This window comes from Akebia trifoliata, chromosome 14, assembly GCF_017979445.1.
Source record: "Akebia trifoliata isolate Shusen 1 chromosome 14, ASM1797944v1, whole genome shotgun sequence".
In the NCBI taxonomy this organism is placed as follows: Eukaryota; Viridiplantae; Streptophyta; class Magnoliopsida; order Ranunculales; family Lardizabalaceae; genus Akebia; species Akebia trifoliata.
In genome coordinates this window covers 6418636-6438302 of record NC_141388.1, presented here as the reverse complement: position 1 = coordinate 6438302, position 19667 = coordinate 6418636, and the positions used below count along the sequence as shown (strand labels likewise).

The 19667-nt window shown below is 36.9% G+C and overlaps 1 protein-coding gene and 1 pseudogene across 5 annotated transcripts; both read left to right on the top strand.

Moving 5' to 3' along the window:
- The first annotated feature begins 2427 nt into the window (after positions 1–2427).
- On the top strand, positions 2428–7479 carry LOC147385853 (uncharacterized). 4 transcript variants are annotated; one of them, XM_086423884.1, is made up of 6 exons: positions 2428–2743; positions 4552–4802; positions 5364–5578; positions 6567–6654; positions 6970–7036; positions 7125–7479. In XM_086423884.1, the coding sequence occupies exons 3-6, from the start codon at positions 5422–5424 to the stop codon at positions 7176–7178; spliced, it is 366 nt and encodes a 121-aa protein (XP_086280010.1). In that variant the 5' UTR covers positions 2428–2743; positions 4552–4802; positions 5364–5421; the 3' UTR covers positions 7179–7479. The 4 variants fall into 4 exon arrangements, with proteins under 4 accessions (XP_086280010.1, XP_086280009.1, XP_086280012.1 ...); XM_086423883.1 differs by having other exon boundaries at positions 2429–2743; positions 4547–4802; XM_086423885.1 differs by lacking the exon at positions 5364–5578 and having other exon boundaries at positions 2504–2743; positions 4547–4802.
- Positions 7480–18119: 10640 nt separating this feature from the next.
- Positions 18120–19533, top strand: LOC147385852 (vacuolar protein sorting-associated protein 24 homolog 1-like; annotated as a pseudogene). The gene is made up of 4 exons (XR_015171869.1): positions 18120–18138; positions 18226–18464; positions 18857–19048; positions 19143–19533. The product of XR_015171869.1 is annotated as a vacuolar protein sorting-associated protein 24 homolog 1-like (transcript).
- Positions 19534–19667: the final 134 nt, after the last annotated feature.

The following is a 19667-nucleotide window of genomic DNA, read 5'->3' as shown; positions in this document are numbered from 1 at the left end:
TTTATACTAATCTGAAAATATATACTTATAAATATCCTTGTGAAGATATGAAGAGAGATTTTTAAATGTTTTATTTTTCATACTTAATTATTGACTTGGTGAGGTTCGATCCTTCAAAGGTCAATGTTTCAACTATTTTGTTCATACCCCGCAAAGCGGATTCTCATTTTTCCTCCCAAAAAACTAGAATCAGAAAAGAAGCAATAAGCAGTTGTAGCCGATCCGTTCGCCTTTCTTTTATATAAGAGCAAGTATTGCTCTTTAACTAAACTGGAATTGCTTATTTGATTTCTTGATTGGAAATCCACTTGTGAGTTTTTGTTAGAATTATCTAAAGGGCTTGACATCCCACACTAAGAAAATTTCTAATTTGTTGACAATTAACTCAATAATGAACCACCCAAAGGTCTAAGAATCCCTAACTTTTAGGGATGTGTTTTGATAATTTTAGAAAAATATAGGCCCACATCCCCTGTAGTACTTTTTCTTGTTGTTCCCTATAGTATATTTTGATGGTTGAGAGAGTGCCACATTGCAAAAACATCTAGATCCTATCATTGAAAATATTCATTTCCAAAACCTTTAATCAAAATTTTAATATTATTATTATTATTATTATTATTATTTAAATTTGATCTAATTCATGATTCTTACATGATTGAGGTGTTTTTATTTTTATTTTTTTATACAAAAATTGCACTTGTTGCCATCTACGAGTACTACAAGAGACTTCAAGAAAAAAGTACTACAGAGGAACTACTCTTGCTCAAGGGTGGATATACGACCATTGCTACCCTAAAATATATGAATCGTGATAATCTGACTATCCCACGTGACAAATTCAATCAACTACCCTAACATGACAAGTTTGGGAAGTGTAGATCTATGCCCTTTGGGATATACAGCTGTACTTCCCCCATAAAAAATGTATCTCAAGAGAATTATGTATCCCGAGGAATATAGATTTACGATTTCGGAATTTGTCATGTCAAGTAGTCAATTGAGTTTGCATGTGGGGTAGTTTGATTATCACGACACAAAATATATGGAAGAAGCAATCATCGAGTATCACATGTGTAGAATGTTCCAATTAAATACTCATCTATTGAATGTGTAGGCTATTACGGTGGGTCAAGAATCAGTTACCTATCATTTCATGACAGTATATTACATTATCGTGACCGTAAAATGTTCAACTTCATTCACAAATTTTACTATTTTACTGTATAATGAACTTATTGGCTATTTCTCTACGATCAACTTGAAGGAGGTATCTCAAATATTGACAACAATGTAAAGGTGTAAAATAAATTAAAAAAAGCCACGTGCCATGTTTTAAAGAGGTTTCTACCGAAATTTTTAAGCGGCCTAACCGCTTCAAAGTCGGACTCACGAAATTGGGTCATGTACCAAACAACACTCATGAGATAAATATATATTATCTAGATTAATGTTGTAGTGAGTTTAAGATTGTACTTCATATCTCACTTTCCTAACGTGGAAGTGTGCAGGAATCATAAATGCTTTTTCACTCGTTTACCAACATGACTTTGTTCTTTTAAGAGTGATTTTTTGCTTACAACACAATAGCCGCTTGACATGTGGTGTACATGATGTAAGCATAGAGAGAAAAATTCTCTCACTTGCCCGCACTTCCTATGTGCCAAGTTTTAGTTATTGAGATTACAAATCTTAAAAATGGTCTTTGGGCCCACATGAATTACAAATTTGACAATCTAACACTACATACTTCTAGATTTCATTAAAAAAAAAAAAGAATTTTTCCAACTTGATTTAAAATGTTGAAAATAAACAACTACCAAACACCCAAATTTAAAATAAAAATTTAACGGTAAAAAATAACATTTTTTTTTAAATTCTTAGAATTTCGTCCTCTACAACCCCATGTCATCGGATCATGATTTTGAATGTCATGATCAGATCAGGAAATTTTCTATTTTACCACTTAGGCCAGGGGAGAGAAATTGTCTCTCTTATTACCAACATCATTTGCGCCACATGTCAAGCAGCTATTGTGTTGTGAGAAAAAAAAAATCATATTTTACTTTACGGTGGTCTTTGAGTTGGAGGATCAGAAGGCAAGAGAACTTGGCCATTAAGTAATGTCAAAGATAACATGGGCCCATTATCACGGGCTTAAACCAATAGGCCCATTTTAGTACCCAATCTATTTTGAAGGTTCACCACCGCTAGCATTTTCATATAAAGATTTGGGCTATCCACTTGTCTTTCTAAAATGACGAAACTACCCTTATACCGATTTCCAAATCATCAAGTATTTACGTCTCCATGAATACCGTGGCCATTCTCGTCATTTGAAGGGGTCATTCCGAGTTAACAAATCGGCAAACCCACAGTACTTCTATCATCAAAAGATCAAACTACCCCTATATCTCACTCCTCAATTCAACTTTAGGTAGTTGGTTGAGGTCATTATTGTCATTTGAAGTGGCAGGTAGACAGCTTTTAGCTCAGCACAAATCCCTATGTAACACATAAGTTAGAAGCAAAGATTCAAAGCGAAAACCCAAAACCCAAAGTAAGAAGCAAAGATACTAAAACAGATTCAAGAAGAAAAACAACGTTTTCGGCTAAAATAGAAAGATCCGATTATCTTGTCTTTGTCGATCTAATCTGTTTTCGTCTCTAGTTCTCGAAATTTCAAAGATATTCCGTTCGATGCGCTCCAACCCAAATGCACCGATGAGAGAATCGAAACCAGGTATGCCCTCAAAATCCCCTTTTTGTTGTTGTTGTTGTTGTTCTTGATCTCACACAAAAGATCTCTACATGTGTTTATTATTTGAGATAGTTAGCTTATTATTATCATTTTTTTTCGATTTTTACGAGTTTTTTGGTGTTCAAACGCATTGTTAGCCCAGAAAAAAAGGGTTTTTTTTTTTTTGTGGGTAATTTATGTTTTGGTGGTTATGGTAATTTTTGAGGTTTTTTTATTTTATTTTTAGCATATTTGATGAGATATTTTATTACTTTCTTATCTGGGTAGATGTGGTTTTGATAGATTCTGTTAATATGGGATCTCAAGTTGACAGCAGAGGAGCAAGAAGGCCATAGTTGTCAAAAAGAAAACTTTGTGACCTCAAAAAGAAAAAGTAAATAGAATAAAACAAAAACCAAGAATATGGGTTTCTGATTCTCAAAATTTAGGCCCTTAAATTGATGATTGTTGTGTAAAATGAGGAGAAAATAATTTACTGGAGGAAATGGTTCAAAAGGTTTGGTTTTAATTAAAATCTTAGGTCAGTTACTAGCAGAGTGGAGTATTAATAAAATTTATTTCTTTAATAGAAATGGGTGTTGAAGATTAGCCCCCCTTAGGCCTTGTTGCAGGTTTGGAAGACATAATAAATCACAAATGGTAAGAAGAAAGACTTGGAGAGAATTCAGAACAAAAATTGCTTATTCCCATTGCAGTGTCAATGGCACTCTCTTGTGATGCTGGACAATATTTTTGATACCTTAAATCGTAGGATACGCGGATTTTATTCTCTTTATGATCGTTTAGTTTTGACCTATGAGTTTAATGGAGTATGGTAGGAATGATTAAAGGATGAAAACAAGAGATCTGGAGTAGGTTTTAGAATGGATTATAGGTATGAGGCAATGTTATAAGATGGAGGTGTTGTGCGAGGCACTTCAATGGCTTAATGCATGGGTCATAAGCCTAAAGGTGTGAAGTTTACACCTTGTGGGCATGCCTTTATGAATGGACGGACACTACAATTAAAAAAGAGCAATTATATTACCACATAGTTTGCAGCTCACGTGCATGTGCCAGTGGTGGCAATGTTAGGTTGAAGGTGCCAACTTTGTATAATCTATGAGTGGTAATACTACAGACCTGGATTTAATTACCCACTTTCATCTGTTTACTTATATAAAAAAAATTGATGAAGAACTATTTTAAATTTAAATAACATCAACAAAAACATCTCTTTACCTTAGTGAAACCGGCATGACATGAAGCAAGTGAATCAAGTAGGGGTGGAGAAGAACCCCTGACGTCGGCCCGTACTATCGGTGATAATTTAATTAAAATGTTAGGACCCATGGTAAATGTTTGCGGCATACCAAGTAGGGACCTTTAGCGCATTAATGCTATTATTTAATAATTTTTTTACTTCTTAATTTGTGGAGTGTTGTTCCCATGTCCTAGGTTCAAACCCAATTTCACTTACTAACCACTAACCTTTACCTATAAAAAAAAAATTAGTTCTCTGACTTTGATTGAAAGAAAAGAGAGGATTGTGTTACTGGCTAACAATAACAAGGGTGAACAATGGTGTGTAGCATATCCTGTTCTTGTCCGATTGTTCTGAATCTTATTTTGAACTCATATACCAAAGTTATATTTCATTAGCTAGCTCGAGCAGGGTGGGTGTTTTTATAATTTTATAGATTGACAATGTTATCAAGGATAGTTTAAAATGAAATTTCATAATTTTTACTGCACAAGTGAACTAATATTGTATTTGTCAAACTGACTCTTACAACGGAACCACAGAGCAGTGGTTGTGTCGGAGATCTGGAAAAATTCTACGTTGCCACGCCTGTTGAGACAAACTTGACAGGACCACTGAGGAGGAAAGTAGGTCAACAACGAGTAAGTCATAGAGAAAGGCAATGATTATTCAGTCTGGAGATAATGGAAAACAATGTTAGCATTTCTCCTTCCAATGAAAAGCAGCCTTCAGTTGCTTCCACTTCTGCCAATGAAGAAGATAAGCCCACCGAAAACACTTCTTCTTTTGTTAACCAAGGTATGTTTCTCTTAAAAGCTCAAGTTAACCACAACAAGATCAATTATACGTTCTTCATGCAATCATACCTGTGGCCTACAAAATATGGTTAATCCTCGAGTACATCTGTTAATGTCAGGACCCACTAATCAATCCAAGAAGGATCATAGGTCTGAAAACTTTGCTCTGCTTGATAATTGGGGATATTTTTGAGCTTCTGATTTGTGAACTCAGCCATGCCCATGGACATTTAGAATCGTATTGAAGGATGTTTTTTATGATAGAATAACTAATAATAATACTATTTCTGAACTAGCTACAAGAAAAAACCTCATGATAGTCTAAGGGTCTTCACTGCCCATTGTTACATGGGGTTCTTCGACTCCTCATTACTCTAGATGGTGAAGATGGTGTTGACTATGATGCCGTATTGGGTTATAAAGAACTTGTCATGTACCATAGAATATGGAGCATGAACCTTTATGTTTTGATAAGTAAAGCATTGTGGTATCTTGTTGACACTTTCTCCCTCTATATGATTGTGTGAGTTATTTGCCCCTAATGATGATTGCATTCATTCAGCTCCGGTGAATCCTCTGGTGGTCCTCCACCTGAAAATAATCTGATGATCAAGTTGTAGATGACGTTGTTGTTAAAGGCAACGTGGCTAGGGCCACGTGGAAGAAAAGACAACAAGGCATCATGCCAAGCACTCTATTTGGCACGTCGAGCCTGTGTGATGACAAGGATGGGGATGGTGTGTGTCCAAGGCGTCAAGGCTAGGGAACCAAGCCAAGGTACTGTCCAAGTGGAAAGGGAAACATTAAATGGGTCCTCTCTTTACCTTCCAATGGGCTACCAGAGTAGTAGGGAAAACATGGCATATCCCTTGAATGTTTGTGTGTGTGCGTGTTTTTGTGGAGGGAGGGACCACAATGCACAAAGGGGCTGTTCATACAATGAAAGGGACGTGAGGAGGCCTATAAATACCCTGGGGACTTTTGTTGTGGGCACAAATTTCAGAGAGAAAAAACTTAACCACAAATTTGGTAATTGATGTATTTGGACCCAATACACAAGTAGGAATTTTGTCGAGTTCTCTCAAGCCTAAACTGTACCAAAATTCCTACATCATCGGAGTGTTTTAAGATGGTGGACTGCCGGAGGATTCATTGGAGTTGAGTGAATGCTATCATCACTCAGGGTGAATAAGTTTTAACCCACGTAACAATTATGATCACGTGATATATTAGATAAACATCTGTATTTATTTGTTGAACCTGATAGGTCACTGTCTTTAACCTAAATTCAATAAATAACTTGTTCTTTTAGAATCATAAATTCCTTTCCCTTATATAAATTTAAAAAGAGACTTGAATGGTCAGTCCTTCCAAAGCATGACCTTGATTATCACAACTTTGACCCAGTACAAGAAATGGGTGTGCCTTTTTCTAGATACTCCATATACTTTATGAACCCTAACATAACACACTTACCTCCAATATCATTTTTCTGGATGGGCTTCCTAATACTTGAAATACATATGAAATCACGAATGTAACATGACTACGGAGCTCAATTACTTCAGTAATATAAAAAAAACATTAACAACATAAATGATTTCAGAATATGGTCAATACATCAAAAATCATTATCTCCCCTTGATATGGCTCATGTTTTTATTTCCGCTCATTTTATTGCCTTCATGTATGTTTTATTTGTTCTAATCTTTTATTATCTGAAAAAATCTTGCTCTTGAGATTAATCTGGATGACTGCCATGTAGCTGCCATAGCTTGGCATGAGAGGAGAAGAGAGTGGGTTGGCGATCAATCTCGAAAGTCAGAAAGAGTGCCCACAGATCCAGTAATAAGGTATGTTTCTTTGTGAGATGCCCATAATTTGCACCGAGTCCTTCATGTTTGATGGTAATGTCTTCACTTCTTTTGATGGTAATTGAGGATTTCAATGTTTTTGAAGTGTTCTAAAAATGGTCATTGAAAGTATTTTCTTGGGTCTTGTCCACCAAAATAGTATCTTCCAATGCTCCAAAAACTAGAAAGTAGCACTATTGTGCAAAGAAACTTTTTCTGCATTTTGGTTTCTGTATTTCTTATAATTAACTTTTGGATAAGAATAGGTTTTCATCATCTGATATGATGGAAATCTCTGTGAAATCTCTCTTGTAGCTGGTCCATTACTTACGATGATTTGCTCTCAACTAATGAACCTTTTCCCCAGCCAATACCATTACCTGTAAGCCCTCCTAAAGACCCTTTCTATCTTATATGTATCTCATAGTTTGATCACAATCTTATACTGTTGATTGACGTGGATCGTGCAGGAGATGGTTGATTTTTTAGTTGATATCTGGCATGATGAAGGGTTATACGATTAGATAATCAAGGGGAGGTTTCTTGAATACTTGAAAAGGAGAATTCCATTACTCTTACACCATGTACCCTACAATTCAATACGCATCAATTGTCTTATGGCCGGTTATCTGATAATTAGTCACATAAACTTAGCAAGTGTAGCCTAGATTATGTCCGTGTCGCAAGTTTTTTGCAAGTTAAAAATAGTATCATCTTGGTAGAAAGAACAAGTTCAACAGTTGTGTAATTTTACTCTTATAACAATCATTATTCTGAGCCGACTATTTCTGGGTATTGGAAGTTCTGTTTATCGGTGTTGTTTTACTTCTTTTGTTCACGATAAATCGTTTCTTCGATGCAATTGGATGCAGTGGGTCTGATGCAAATTAAAGGTAATATTTGGGTTAAAATTTTGAAACTGAAGGCCGAGCATTGGCTGAAACAAGAACACAGGTATATTGGACTCAGATCATCAAAGTGGTTCGGATATTTCAATTTCACATTAGTTAGTTTTTAAAATTAAAGAAATGCCTTTGACCTACATTAAATGACACAACACATTATAGAGTTTAGCTATTTATTTGAAAATTTTAATATTATTATAAAGAAAATATTTTTCCAATTTAATCATCCCAATTGGTATTCATGGTTTGATCTTACAATCAAAATAATTATTTTCCAATATTTGTATACTATTATAATGAGAGTGATTCCACACCATTGTAAATAAAGAAATTCCCCCACATTTACGTTAAACCTTATTATGATGGTGATCCGACAAATCCCTATAATTAAGTAAGTATTTAAAAAATTTATTATTGTCAAAATCTCCTTAATTGATATTTTAAATTACAGTCCCCCAACCTCTATGATCACATTAATTTAGTTTTCAAAAATTACATAAATATTTGTGTTACGTCATCTTCAAAATCACCTTAGTCAATATTTTAAATTACAAAAAATTTCTACCATATATATTAAATAACAAAATATGTAAAATTAGATTATTTATTTTATCTTTTATGACAGCATTTTGAAATTAAAATGGATTCATTATTTACATCCACTTTATTGCTTGTCCCACCCGCTTATTCTTGTCACCCCACTTAAAAAAAAAATGGGTGAAAGGACTAATTCTAGTTTTAAGTGGGTGTGACGAATAATTTCAATTGAATCTCATTCCGTATCCTCCTCTCTCGCTCTCTCTCACACACATTTGCTTTTCCCTCTTTTTCATTCTTCTTATTTTTCAATTAAGATTTCAATAAGGATTTTGTGGTAAGGATTTTGTGGTAAAAGATTTATTTCTCCCTCCCTCACTTACTTGGTGTGTGGTCTATGGGCGTTGCATGTGCTTGAGGGAGAGACCCATATGCCTTAACTCCGGCCTTGATTCATTGGATCCCTCTGATCAAACTTAAGTTCGGACACCCTTATTATAAAAAAGAATAAAAATAAAAATAAAAGAGGTAGAAATTACCCTATAAAAAGGAGGTAGAAATCTCAATTCCTAATCTAAAAGTTACTATAATATCTCAATAAGAAAAAAAATTACATAAAACTTCACTCAGATGATTGATCGCTACCAAATTCTTTAACATTTAGAATTTATCTAAAAGGACTCAGTAGATTTTTAGATTTTCTCAATTGTTAGGTTCTTATCAAGTCACTACAGATATATTCAATAGGATCATACGAGCCTCAATAAATATATATATATATATATATATATAATATATATATATATATAGGGAGGCGTTCGGCGCCCAACCGTAAGACATACATTTTGGCAAACATTTTTTTACCGTCGGATATAGAGAGATCGGATGGCTCAAACTCGATTTAACGTATAACTTATAAATTATACGATAATTACAGCGCCATCCTTATAATTTACTAAAATTAGTGCCTCATCCCTCTCTCTTTAAAAACAAATAAAAAACCAGAATGAGAACTCTCTCGTTCTCTCTCTCTCGACGCCCTTCTCTCTCACTCTCTCAAACCCTCTCGCTCTCGACAGAACCCCTCTCTCTCACTCTCTTTCACTCTCTCTCACTCTCTCAAACCCTCTCTTTCTCGATGGTTCCATTGACCTCGCTGTAACTCCATCTCTCACGCTCTTGTTATTCGAATTTCCTCGCTGCAACTACCTCGCACGAATGGTTTTCAACTCGACCTCTTCATGATTTTCCAGCCGTGAACCCTAAGGAAAGCTCAATGGCAGGTAAGCACTCTTTTCTCTCTCGCGATGGGTTTTGATTTCTTGCGATGGGTTTTGATTTCTTGATGTGGTTCTAATGTAATCTTACCCAAATGAAAATACAGATTTGATTTCTTGCAATGGGTTTTTTCTTTTTTCTTTTTTTTCTCTGAAGAGGAAAGTAGAGAGGAGATCACTTTCGTCGGTCGTGTTTCGTCGATGAAGTTGCAGCAGCGAGGTCAACAGTTCGTGTTTCGTGTGAGAGAGAATACGAGAGCGAGAGAGAGGGTTTCAAGGGAGAGCGAGAGCTCGAATGAGAGAGAGAGAGAGTCTAGAGTGCTCGAGTGAGAGAGAGAGAGAGGACGGTTGTGTCGAGAGTGACTGTTTTTTTGCTTCAGTTTGAAAGAGACAAGGAGGACACACTAATTTACAGATTTTTGAGGGATGGCACTGTAAATAATCGCATAATCCCTTACTTAAACCAATCGACTGAAGTTTTGAATCTCGACCGCCTATTTGGTTTTCATCTAACCGTCCCTAAATGTTTTCCAAAATGTTTGTCAAAATGTTTTGTGCCGAACGGGACCCATATATATATATATATATATATATATATATATATATATATATATATATATATATATATTTGAAATCTTTCTACGAACAAAAAAAAAAAATCTTTTTTAAGCGAATGTGGCAAGTAATTTAACTATTTATCAGAAATTAGCGTTTAAGTGGGTGAGAGGAGGAAAAAAAAAAGTGGGTGCAACTGTAAATAGTCTGCGAAAACGAGTCTTTGATTTACCTGTTAGAAATAGAACCAGAAAAGAAAAACCGTTAAAAACACCATTTTTCTGATCAAAGAAGATTGGATACAAGATATCTCAAATTGGTTTTCGCCTTTTTCAATCTAATTCGGAGAGGAGAGTAAGAGATGGAGAAAATGAAGAATATGTTGAAGCCAAAACCAAACCCACAACAGCAATTGAGGGATTGGCAGAGACGACTCAGACAAGAGTGTCGCAACATCGAACACCAAATTCGAGGCAAGTTTTCCTTCCATTATAAACCCATTTCTCCTCCTTTTTTCTGGGTTTGCGCTTTCGAATTTCTATTAATGGTTCATCCAGTTCAGTGCTTTTCGATTAATTGAGACCGATATCTTTCATGGGTTGTTGTTCTTTTTCATAATTATAACTATTTTCTTCTTAAATTCGTATTTTTTTTTTACTTCTGGTGGTTACATTTTTTTTTTCTTTCAATTTTCAGATGTGCAGAGAGAAGAGAAAAATGTACACAAAGCAATTAGAGAGGCTGCCAAGAGAAATGACATGGTCTCGGCAAAGGTAGAAAGGACTGTAGACACCTGAATTTGGGCGGGCCCTCGACGCAAGATGCCCCCAAAAATCGAAAATTGGAATGGGCCCCGAAGCCCAAACCTACAAAAAATCCAACACATTTCAATTAATAAATGTCCGAGGCCACTCACGTAGCCCATGGACCCGCACACCTCACCACCCTCCTACATCCTTAAATTCAACCCAATACTATTCTACCCAAGCCCAATCACTCTTCTTAAAATCCAAGTCCATCATCATCACTATTCAATCCCCTATCTAAGCCCAAAACCCTACCCAATCTACTACTAAAGCCCAAAGTCCGATCCACTACCCAAATCCAATCCAACCCATCATCATCACATCAAACCAATCACCAAGAGATGACACATGCCATCATCTCCTTCCACCTCCCTTATCTAATCAACTCAACCCATAACCCTACCCTAACCTAACCTATTCCCCATCTTCTCATCATCAACAACCAACAACTCAACCCATACCCTATACACCATAACCTATTCCCCATTCTTTAACAACCCACATCATAACCCATATCTCCCACACATCAAACCATCACTTTTCCTTAAAACACTCTCACAAAATCACCTCAACCCATACCTCCCACCATCACCCCCATACTCTTCTCTTTAGTCAACCAACCACCATCACCAATCAACCCATCTCTTCATCTCTCCATTTGCCACATGTCATCATCCCTTCAATCCTCTCAAAATCAAACTAATCACTACCCATCCCCCCAAATCAAACACCTTACCTCTTCAACCATCTCAACACTCCTTCTCCAAACAACTCCCTTACACCACCATTCCTCCCATCAACCATCACTCATCTCACCCCACCAAACACTCTACCCAAATGGATTTAGGTAAGATCCAAACCATTTGGGTTAAAACACAACCCATTTCCCTCATTACAAAATTACCCTCATTTTCATCTCAAATTTCACACTCTTTCCCTCTAAAACCCATGCCATTATCCACTATTCTCATCCCTCAACCCATTATATCCTTAAAATACCTCCCCAACCTCTATAAAAACCCCTCCATTCTCCCCTTACAACAACTAATGAAAATTTGATATAAAATCATCCAAAAAACTACAACTCTCTACTCTACTCTCTTCACTACACTCAACGCTCTCTCATCTCATACTCAAAACTCTACTCTCAATCTTCTAAAAGTTTACAACTCAACTCAATCTTCAATAACCTCAAGCAAGTCCAAGTCAACTCAAAAGAGGAACATCAAGAAAAGCCTTGAAGATCAAGATTGGGACAAGGTGGGTTTGAAAAAGGACCATCCCCTCTAACCCCCACTTCTATTATCCCTTTCTCTACACATTTGCACACACCATGATGGTTTAAATCACCAAAGGGCCCCTTCTTCATAAGGGTGCCCTCAATGATTTGAACCAATATCGAAAGTCCCTCACACTTGAGGGCACACCTCAAATCATTTTCGATTTTATTTTCCTTTATTGTAAAAAATGACCGAATTCGAGGCTACCACATTACGTGGATGGAGTAGGGTGCCTAACACCTTCCCTACTCCATAAATGGATCCCCTTACCTTGAATCAAGGTTGGACCAAATGTACTTTATCCATATGTGAGTCATCAAATGTCTAAATGACATGTTTTTCAAAAAAAAAAATACAAATTCGGGTGACCATTCACACCCAATTCCGCATTTGAATGGTGGCGACTCCAAAACACCCCAAAGTGGAGGGATGTTTTAAAATGTTGAAAATCTCATGTCCACATACACAGATCAAGAATTTTCTTTGTTCTTAAAGAAATAGTTTTCTTTTAGTGAATTTTGTTGAAGTTCAGTAAATCAAGATAGAATCTACTATCAATAAATTTGTCAAATTTTCAGGCTTTTTTAGATTGAGTCATTGAAATGTGTTTTAAGGAGTTTAACAGCTTTTGACAGCTACCCCCTTAAGTGTCTGAATAATTAATGAAGTCCGTTAGAGAGACAACGTTGGGAGACAAAATTTGTCCTATATGGCTTAAAAGTTTCGGATTGGGCTGATATTTTGTGAGGATGATCTCTATGATTTTTTGCTCATGTGGTGGATGTGGAACACTCATGTTGGAGATCTCCTAGTAATAAATTAGTAGAGTCAGATGAAAAAAATTGGTTTCGGTTGTTTAATCATGCCAAATTTGGCCTAGGATGTCTCGTACTAATGTCAATCGCCCTCCCCAACACGTGCACCACATCAAGGTCTACCCTATGTGCAACTTCAATGTATGTATTTTTCATTTTATCTTAGATTTGCTCTACATCCTAACATTCTTTCCTTTTTCATGTTTTGAAATGTATTTTAGGCATTCCGCATTTGCTAAAGAAATTGTGAGAGCAAGAAAAGCTGTGAACCGTAGGCACAAATGAATTCAATTTCAATGTGACTCGGGGAAAGTGTTGTTATGATGCTTTATAAAAGAACTAGTTTTAATCTAGCAGACATCCATCTCCTTGAAGAATAGTTTTATGAGTAAGTTAGTTTCCTTTGCATTTTCAATTTCACATCCTTCGTAAAAAAAAAAAAAACAAAACAATATGAGTAATTATGTCCAGTTGGTACTTGGCCTTGCTAAAATGAATTGGACTTCGAATTAAAAGATTACTTTTTTTGTTGTTGTTGTTGTTAAGAGGGGTATCTGGGCCAGCTTGCGCGCACCAACTATTCCCTCCTCCCTGAACAAGGCTTTCAAAACAGGGCTTTTAACCCTGCAGTTCGTGGCCACCAAATATTAGTAACCGGTGGGAATCGAACTTGAGACCACAGGGGGAGCAAACCCCTTGACCCTGAAGTGCTACCGCTCAGCCACCCATCTGGTGGTTGAATTAAAAGATTACTCGGTCGTTCATTTTTTTTTTTTTTCTTTTTCTAAATATTTTGAGAAATTAGGGGTCTTCTAGAATAGAGAAACTCTTTATTGGAGGGTGTTAAGCGATAGCCACTTGAAACTGGGAGTAAGTTTATTTACAAATGATAACTCTTGTTTTGGTTGAGGTCTTTGCTTCAATGATTTGTGCTTTGTGATGGAACCTGGCGAGTATGTTTATTTACAAATGATAACTCTTGTTTTGGTTGAGGTCTTCGCTCCAATGACTTGTGCTTTGTGGTGGAACCTGGCGACCATGGGTCCAAACCTATTATACTCAGATACTTAATTTTGTGCAGTTGACATAATATAATTGCAATATCAGTACTTTAATTTTGTGCAGTTGACATAATATAATTGCAATATCAGTACTGGATACTGTACAAATACTTCTACATTAAAAAAATTTCATTTCCTATTGTACCATTAGTTGTTTTCTCACTCCTAGCTATTTTTTTTTTTTTTGATAAGTGTAATGTATTGATAAAAGAAAACAAAGTACAATGAGGCCGAGGAAGCCTCTCAAAGAACTACAAAACAAAGAAAATAAAGCATCAATGATTACATAAAGAGTTCCATCTAAAGACGAAATCATCAAAAGTAGTCCCTTTAAACTCTAATTTCTGTTTCGACCAAAAGTACATCAAGCTCAAAATCTCTAAGAAACTGCCATGAGCGCTTCTCATCTTATTGTTGAAGACCCTATTATTCCTTTCATTCCACACCCCCCAAGCAATAGCCGAAGGAAGAATAGCCCAAAGGAATCTCTTTTTGGAAGAGAAAGCATTACTAGCCCAACCTTCTACCAACGAGGAGAACTTACAAGGAAAGACCCAATGAATACGGAATAAACCAAGAAAATTTGACCAAATATGATAAGAAAATGGGCAATGGATTAATAAATAATTGACAGACTCCCCATCCTTCAAACATAATGGGCAACAATTAGGTGTAATCCAACCCCGAACAATCAAATTATCCATCGTTAGTATTTTACCAAGAGAGGCCAACCACACAAAAAATGAGATTTTAGAGGGTATAGAGTTAGACCAAATGATGGATCCCAGGAATGAACGCTCGACATAAGGGTTAAGCCACTTATGAAAAGAACTGACAGAGAATCTCAAGTCTTTCGCCCTAGTCCATTCCCACCTATCCTGTTCCTGTACATCGAGAAGACACGAGTGCAAGAGATCAAGGAAAGAAGTCACCTCAGTTAGCTCCCAATCATTAAAATTTCTCCTGAACCCCAAATCCCAAGTGGAGCTGGAGTCGTTGCGAATCAAACACCGATGGATTGTTTCATTTTTTTTCCGAGAACAAGCGTACAAGGACGGGAATTGGGCCGCTAGAGGTGAAGTACCACACCAACTATCCTCCCAAAATCTGATTTTATCCCCCATGCCCACCTTAAACCTAATCCCTTTCTCAAACTCCTCTCTTACTTTAAGAATCCCCTTCCAAACACTACACCCATACGTACCTTTAGCCTCACCACTATACCAGCCTAGTCTCTGTTCCCCATACTTTGCTGTTATGACCCTCCTCCACAGACTATCTCTTTCATTTCCATACCTCCAGATCCACTTCCCCAAAAGTGCTTTGTTTGCTAATCTAAGACCCCTAATCCCTAAACCACCGTTTTTCTTGGGCATACAAATAACCTTCCATCTAACAAGGTGATACTTCCTTCTACCATTCTTGTCGTTCCATAAGAAGTTTCTCATAAGCTTTTCCAATCTGATTTCGACAGTCCTAGGTAGCGTGAACAGGGAGAGAAAGTAAACCGGAATGCTCGTCAATGTGCTTTTTATCAAGGTTACTCTCCCTCCTTTAGACAGATACTTGGCCTTCCACAAACTCAATCTTTTCTCCAATTTCTCAATCACCCCTTCCCAAATTTTGATACTTTTGTAGGGTGCGCCTAATGGTAAACCCAAATAAGACGTGGGTAAAATATCATGCCCGCAACCCAAAGTAGCTGCCACCAAATGAATGTCCTGCACATCTCCAACCCCAAACAGCTTACTCTTATGCAAATTGATATGTAAACCTGAAATTGCCTCAAAACAACACAAAAGAACCCGAAGAACTCTCACCTGATCCCTATAATGATCTAAAAAAACTAAAGTATCATCCGCAAATTGTAAATGTGAGATCAGAGGACCATCTTTCACCCTAAACCCTGAGAGTTTTCCTAATTCAACTGCTCTTTTAAACAGTCTCCCCAAGGCTTCTGCTACGATAAGGAACAAAAATGGAGATAATGGATCCCCTTGTCTCAATCCTCTCGATCCCCTAAAGAAACCCGCCGGACTACCATTGACTAAAATCGAATAGGAGACCGTTGTAACACATTTCATAATCCAACTAATCCACTTCACCCCAAAACCCATTCTCCCCATCATATATTCCAAAAAATTCCAACTCACATGATCATATGCCTTTTGAAGGTCAATTTTCCCAATTATCCCCTCTATCTTGTCCTTAATTCTTGAATCGATACATTCATTGGCCATCAAAACTCCGTCAAGAATTTGTCTACCCCTAAGGAAAGCCCCTTGTTCATCTTCAATCAGCTTGGGGAGGACTACCTTCAAGCGCATAGCTAACACTTTTGATACAATTTTGTAAACCGAGCTCACCAAGCTTATAGGTCTGAAATCACTCAATTTATCCGCCCCAACTCTCTTGGGGATCAAGGCCACAAAGGTACTATTAAGACTATAATCCAGGCATTTTTTGTCTTGCAGTTCTTGGATGACTTTCATAAAGTCTTTCGAAATGATTTTCCAGCAATGTTTGTAGAACTCCATAGTAAATCCATCCGGCCCCGGAGCCTTATCCCCACTCATTGAAAAAAGAACCGATCTAACTTCTTCCTCCCCTATTTGTCTTTCCAACCAATCTTTGTCTTCCTGATTTAACGAAGTAAATTCTAGATTCTCCGGCCGAGGTCTCAATGGTTCGTTTTCTTTGTACAGGTCTTTGTAGTATTCTACCACCCCATCTCTAATCACATCTTCACCTTCCACCATGATATCCTTGATGTAAAGTTTATCAATTTGATTACTTCTTCTATGGAAATTGGCAATTTTGTGGAAGAATTTTGGTTTGTTATCCCCTTCTTTCAACCATTTGACTCTCGACTTTTGTTTCCAGCTTATCTCCTCCATAAGCGCCGTTCTTTGGAATTCCAGTTTCAACTCCGTTCTTTTACTTCTTTCTTCCACCTTCAAGTTTCCTTCTTCCTCCTTATTGTCAAAAAATTCGATTTGATCCATGATCTCCTTTTTTTTCACATCTATTCTCCCCAGGACCTCTTTGTTCCACACCTTCAGCTTATCCTTCAAGTACCTAAGCTTATTCTTAAACACCCACCCCGGATTACCTGTAAACGGACACTCATTCCACCAATGCTTGACGAGCTCTAAGAAGTTGGGTTGAGCTAGCCACATATTTTCAAATCTGAATGGAAGAGGGTGTTTCCTAGGATATCCTGCTTCCAAGAAAATAGGGGTATGATCTGAAACTGGGCTAGGACTGGCTGAATGCATAACATTGTGAAACTCTTCCTCCCATTCATTGTCGATCAAAAACCTGTCTAATCTGGACATCCTCGTGTTACATTGATTGTTGGACCACGTGAAACGTCTGCCCAGGAGAGGGAAGTCCATCAGACAATGTCTATTAATAAAATCGTTGAAATCTCTCATGCCCTTAGAGATGTTAGAACCCCTATTCTTCTCATGGGTGAACCTTGTGACATTGAAATCCCCACCCAACACCCAAGGCTTAGCCCAATATCCCGCAACATCTTTAAGTTCCTCCCAAAATTGTTTTCTCTCACTGTTGATTGTTGGACCATAAATCCCGGAAAAAACCCACTGAAGATCTTCGTCCATTTTCTTACATAGAATAGAAATTGAAAAGGCCCCTACTAGGTTATCTGTAACTTGGATCCAATCTTTGTTCCACATCATTAGAATCCCACCAGCCGAACCTATAGCAGGAAGAGCTAGCCAGTCTTTCTTATTTGCCTTGTCAGCGACAATGTGTAAATTGTGCATAATAAACAATTAATGTGGAAATGTTTGCAATATTAGATGTTTCTTTCATTTGTCTTGAAATGTGTAAATAATATATAATAATAAAAATGTTTATTGTAAAAAAAAACGTAGCAATATTAGATATTTTATGACATTTATCGTGATAAGCCCAAAAAACAATACTTTGTTAAGAAAATTAAAAACTAAAATAAAAGCATGTATCGACAAATTGGATGGGATACCCAAGTCCATATCTTGCACTAGATTTCGAGAAACAAGGAGTCTTGTCCCGTTTCAATACTAGTGTGCATATTAGTATCTATAGTTGTGCATCTTAGGCTCCAACCCATTTTTTGGGGAAATTTGATTTGCCATGTACAGATGTGGTGCCATGTTGACAATTACAAATAAAAAACTAATATTCTCCTTTTGTTATTGGAGGATATTGGATATTTGGATATGGTCATGTTGATTGCTTGTATTTTTATTTTTTTTTTGCTTTATACCACATATTGTTGTTATCCACATCCTTGCAAATTGCAGTGCCTTGTTTTCTGAATTTTAGTATTCAGATGGATTAGTTTATATCGCTTGCACCCTTTCGAGAGTGACTCCCATTGGTTCTTTCAATTTTTTTCCAAACTCTTCATAGTGTTTTATACTTCTTGGATTATATTTGCAGCAATCGCTCGGACTGTGGGCCACATATCCAAGAGTGCTGAGGTCATGAAGCTTGTCAATAACCTCATGAAAGCACCAGAAGTAGCTGCAACTATGCAAGAATTTAGTAAAGAAATGACCAAGGTAAACCCTTCTTTTTTCCTCATATGCTACATCTTACTTCTTGTACATTCAGATTTGGTGAGAGATGGCTGGATATAACTGGCAAGAATTAATATTGATCTTGTAAATCCCATTGTTTTGTGTTTTTGGAACATGTTCTGTCAGTGTGTTCTTTCATAAAACAACTTAAACTTACACCTGTTTTGGTGACCAAAAGACTTTTTCGGTAGACCTAATTCCGCACTTCGACGTCAAGGTTATATAAAAGGGCCAAGATTTTAGGTAACTAAGTCCTTAAAGACACTGGAAGTTGTGAAGATATACTGAGAAGTGTCTATTATTATTGGCTCCGCTATTCCCTCAGTAAATGTGTTTACAGATAAAGAACGTATTTTTAAACCTATGGTTTGTAGGCAGGAGTGATTGAAGAGACTGTGAATGATGCTGTTGACACTGCATTGGATTCAGAAGATATAGAAGAGGAGACTGAAGAAGAAGTCGACTAAGTTTTGACGGAAATAGCTGGTGAGACTGCTGCACAGCTTCCCATGGTAACCAGGAGAGATAGAACAAAGCAACCTGTCCGGACGGCAAAAGCTGTAGAGGTATATACACTACTGTCCTTCGCTTCCATTTCATGGTGGTTGTGTTCTTCAACATGTAGAGTTAAGGAATGGGTGTCTTATTTTAATTTTCAAGGAAGAAGCTACTGCAGAAGGTTCCGATGATGAGGAAGAATTACAAGAGATAAGAGCACAACTTGCCAAAGTGAGATCATAGTTTGTTTAACAAAATTGTGCTTTAATCGGCTTGAACTCAACTTCTCCGATGGAGGGTGATGTGTTTCTCAACCTTTGAGATTGCCAGGGTCTGATCCGAGCTTACCTCCATATACAAGATCTTGTGATGTTTGTAATCTCTATTGTAACTAGTTTTCTCATAAATTCACTAACTTGTGGTTGTGTCCCTACAACATGGTCATTCCATTGTCATCATGGCTAGTTTTCCTTATCGTGTACATGGGCTTTAGTTTATCTCATGTTACATGTGAGGTGAATTAAAAGAACGAGAGGAAGACCCAAAAGAACTTGGATGGAGACATTGATGAAAGTAGATATGAACTCTCTTAATAATAGAATATTTGGTTTTGTATAATGGGCCCAAATATAAGTTGGATGGGCTGATTTTTCTAAAGGCCTGATCCAGACTGAAGTATGGAAAGGT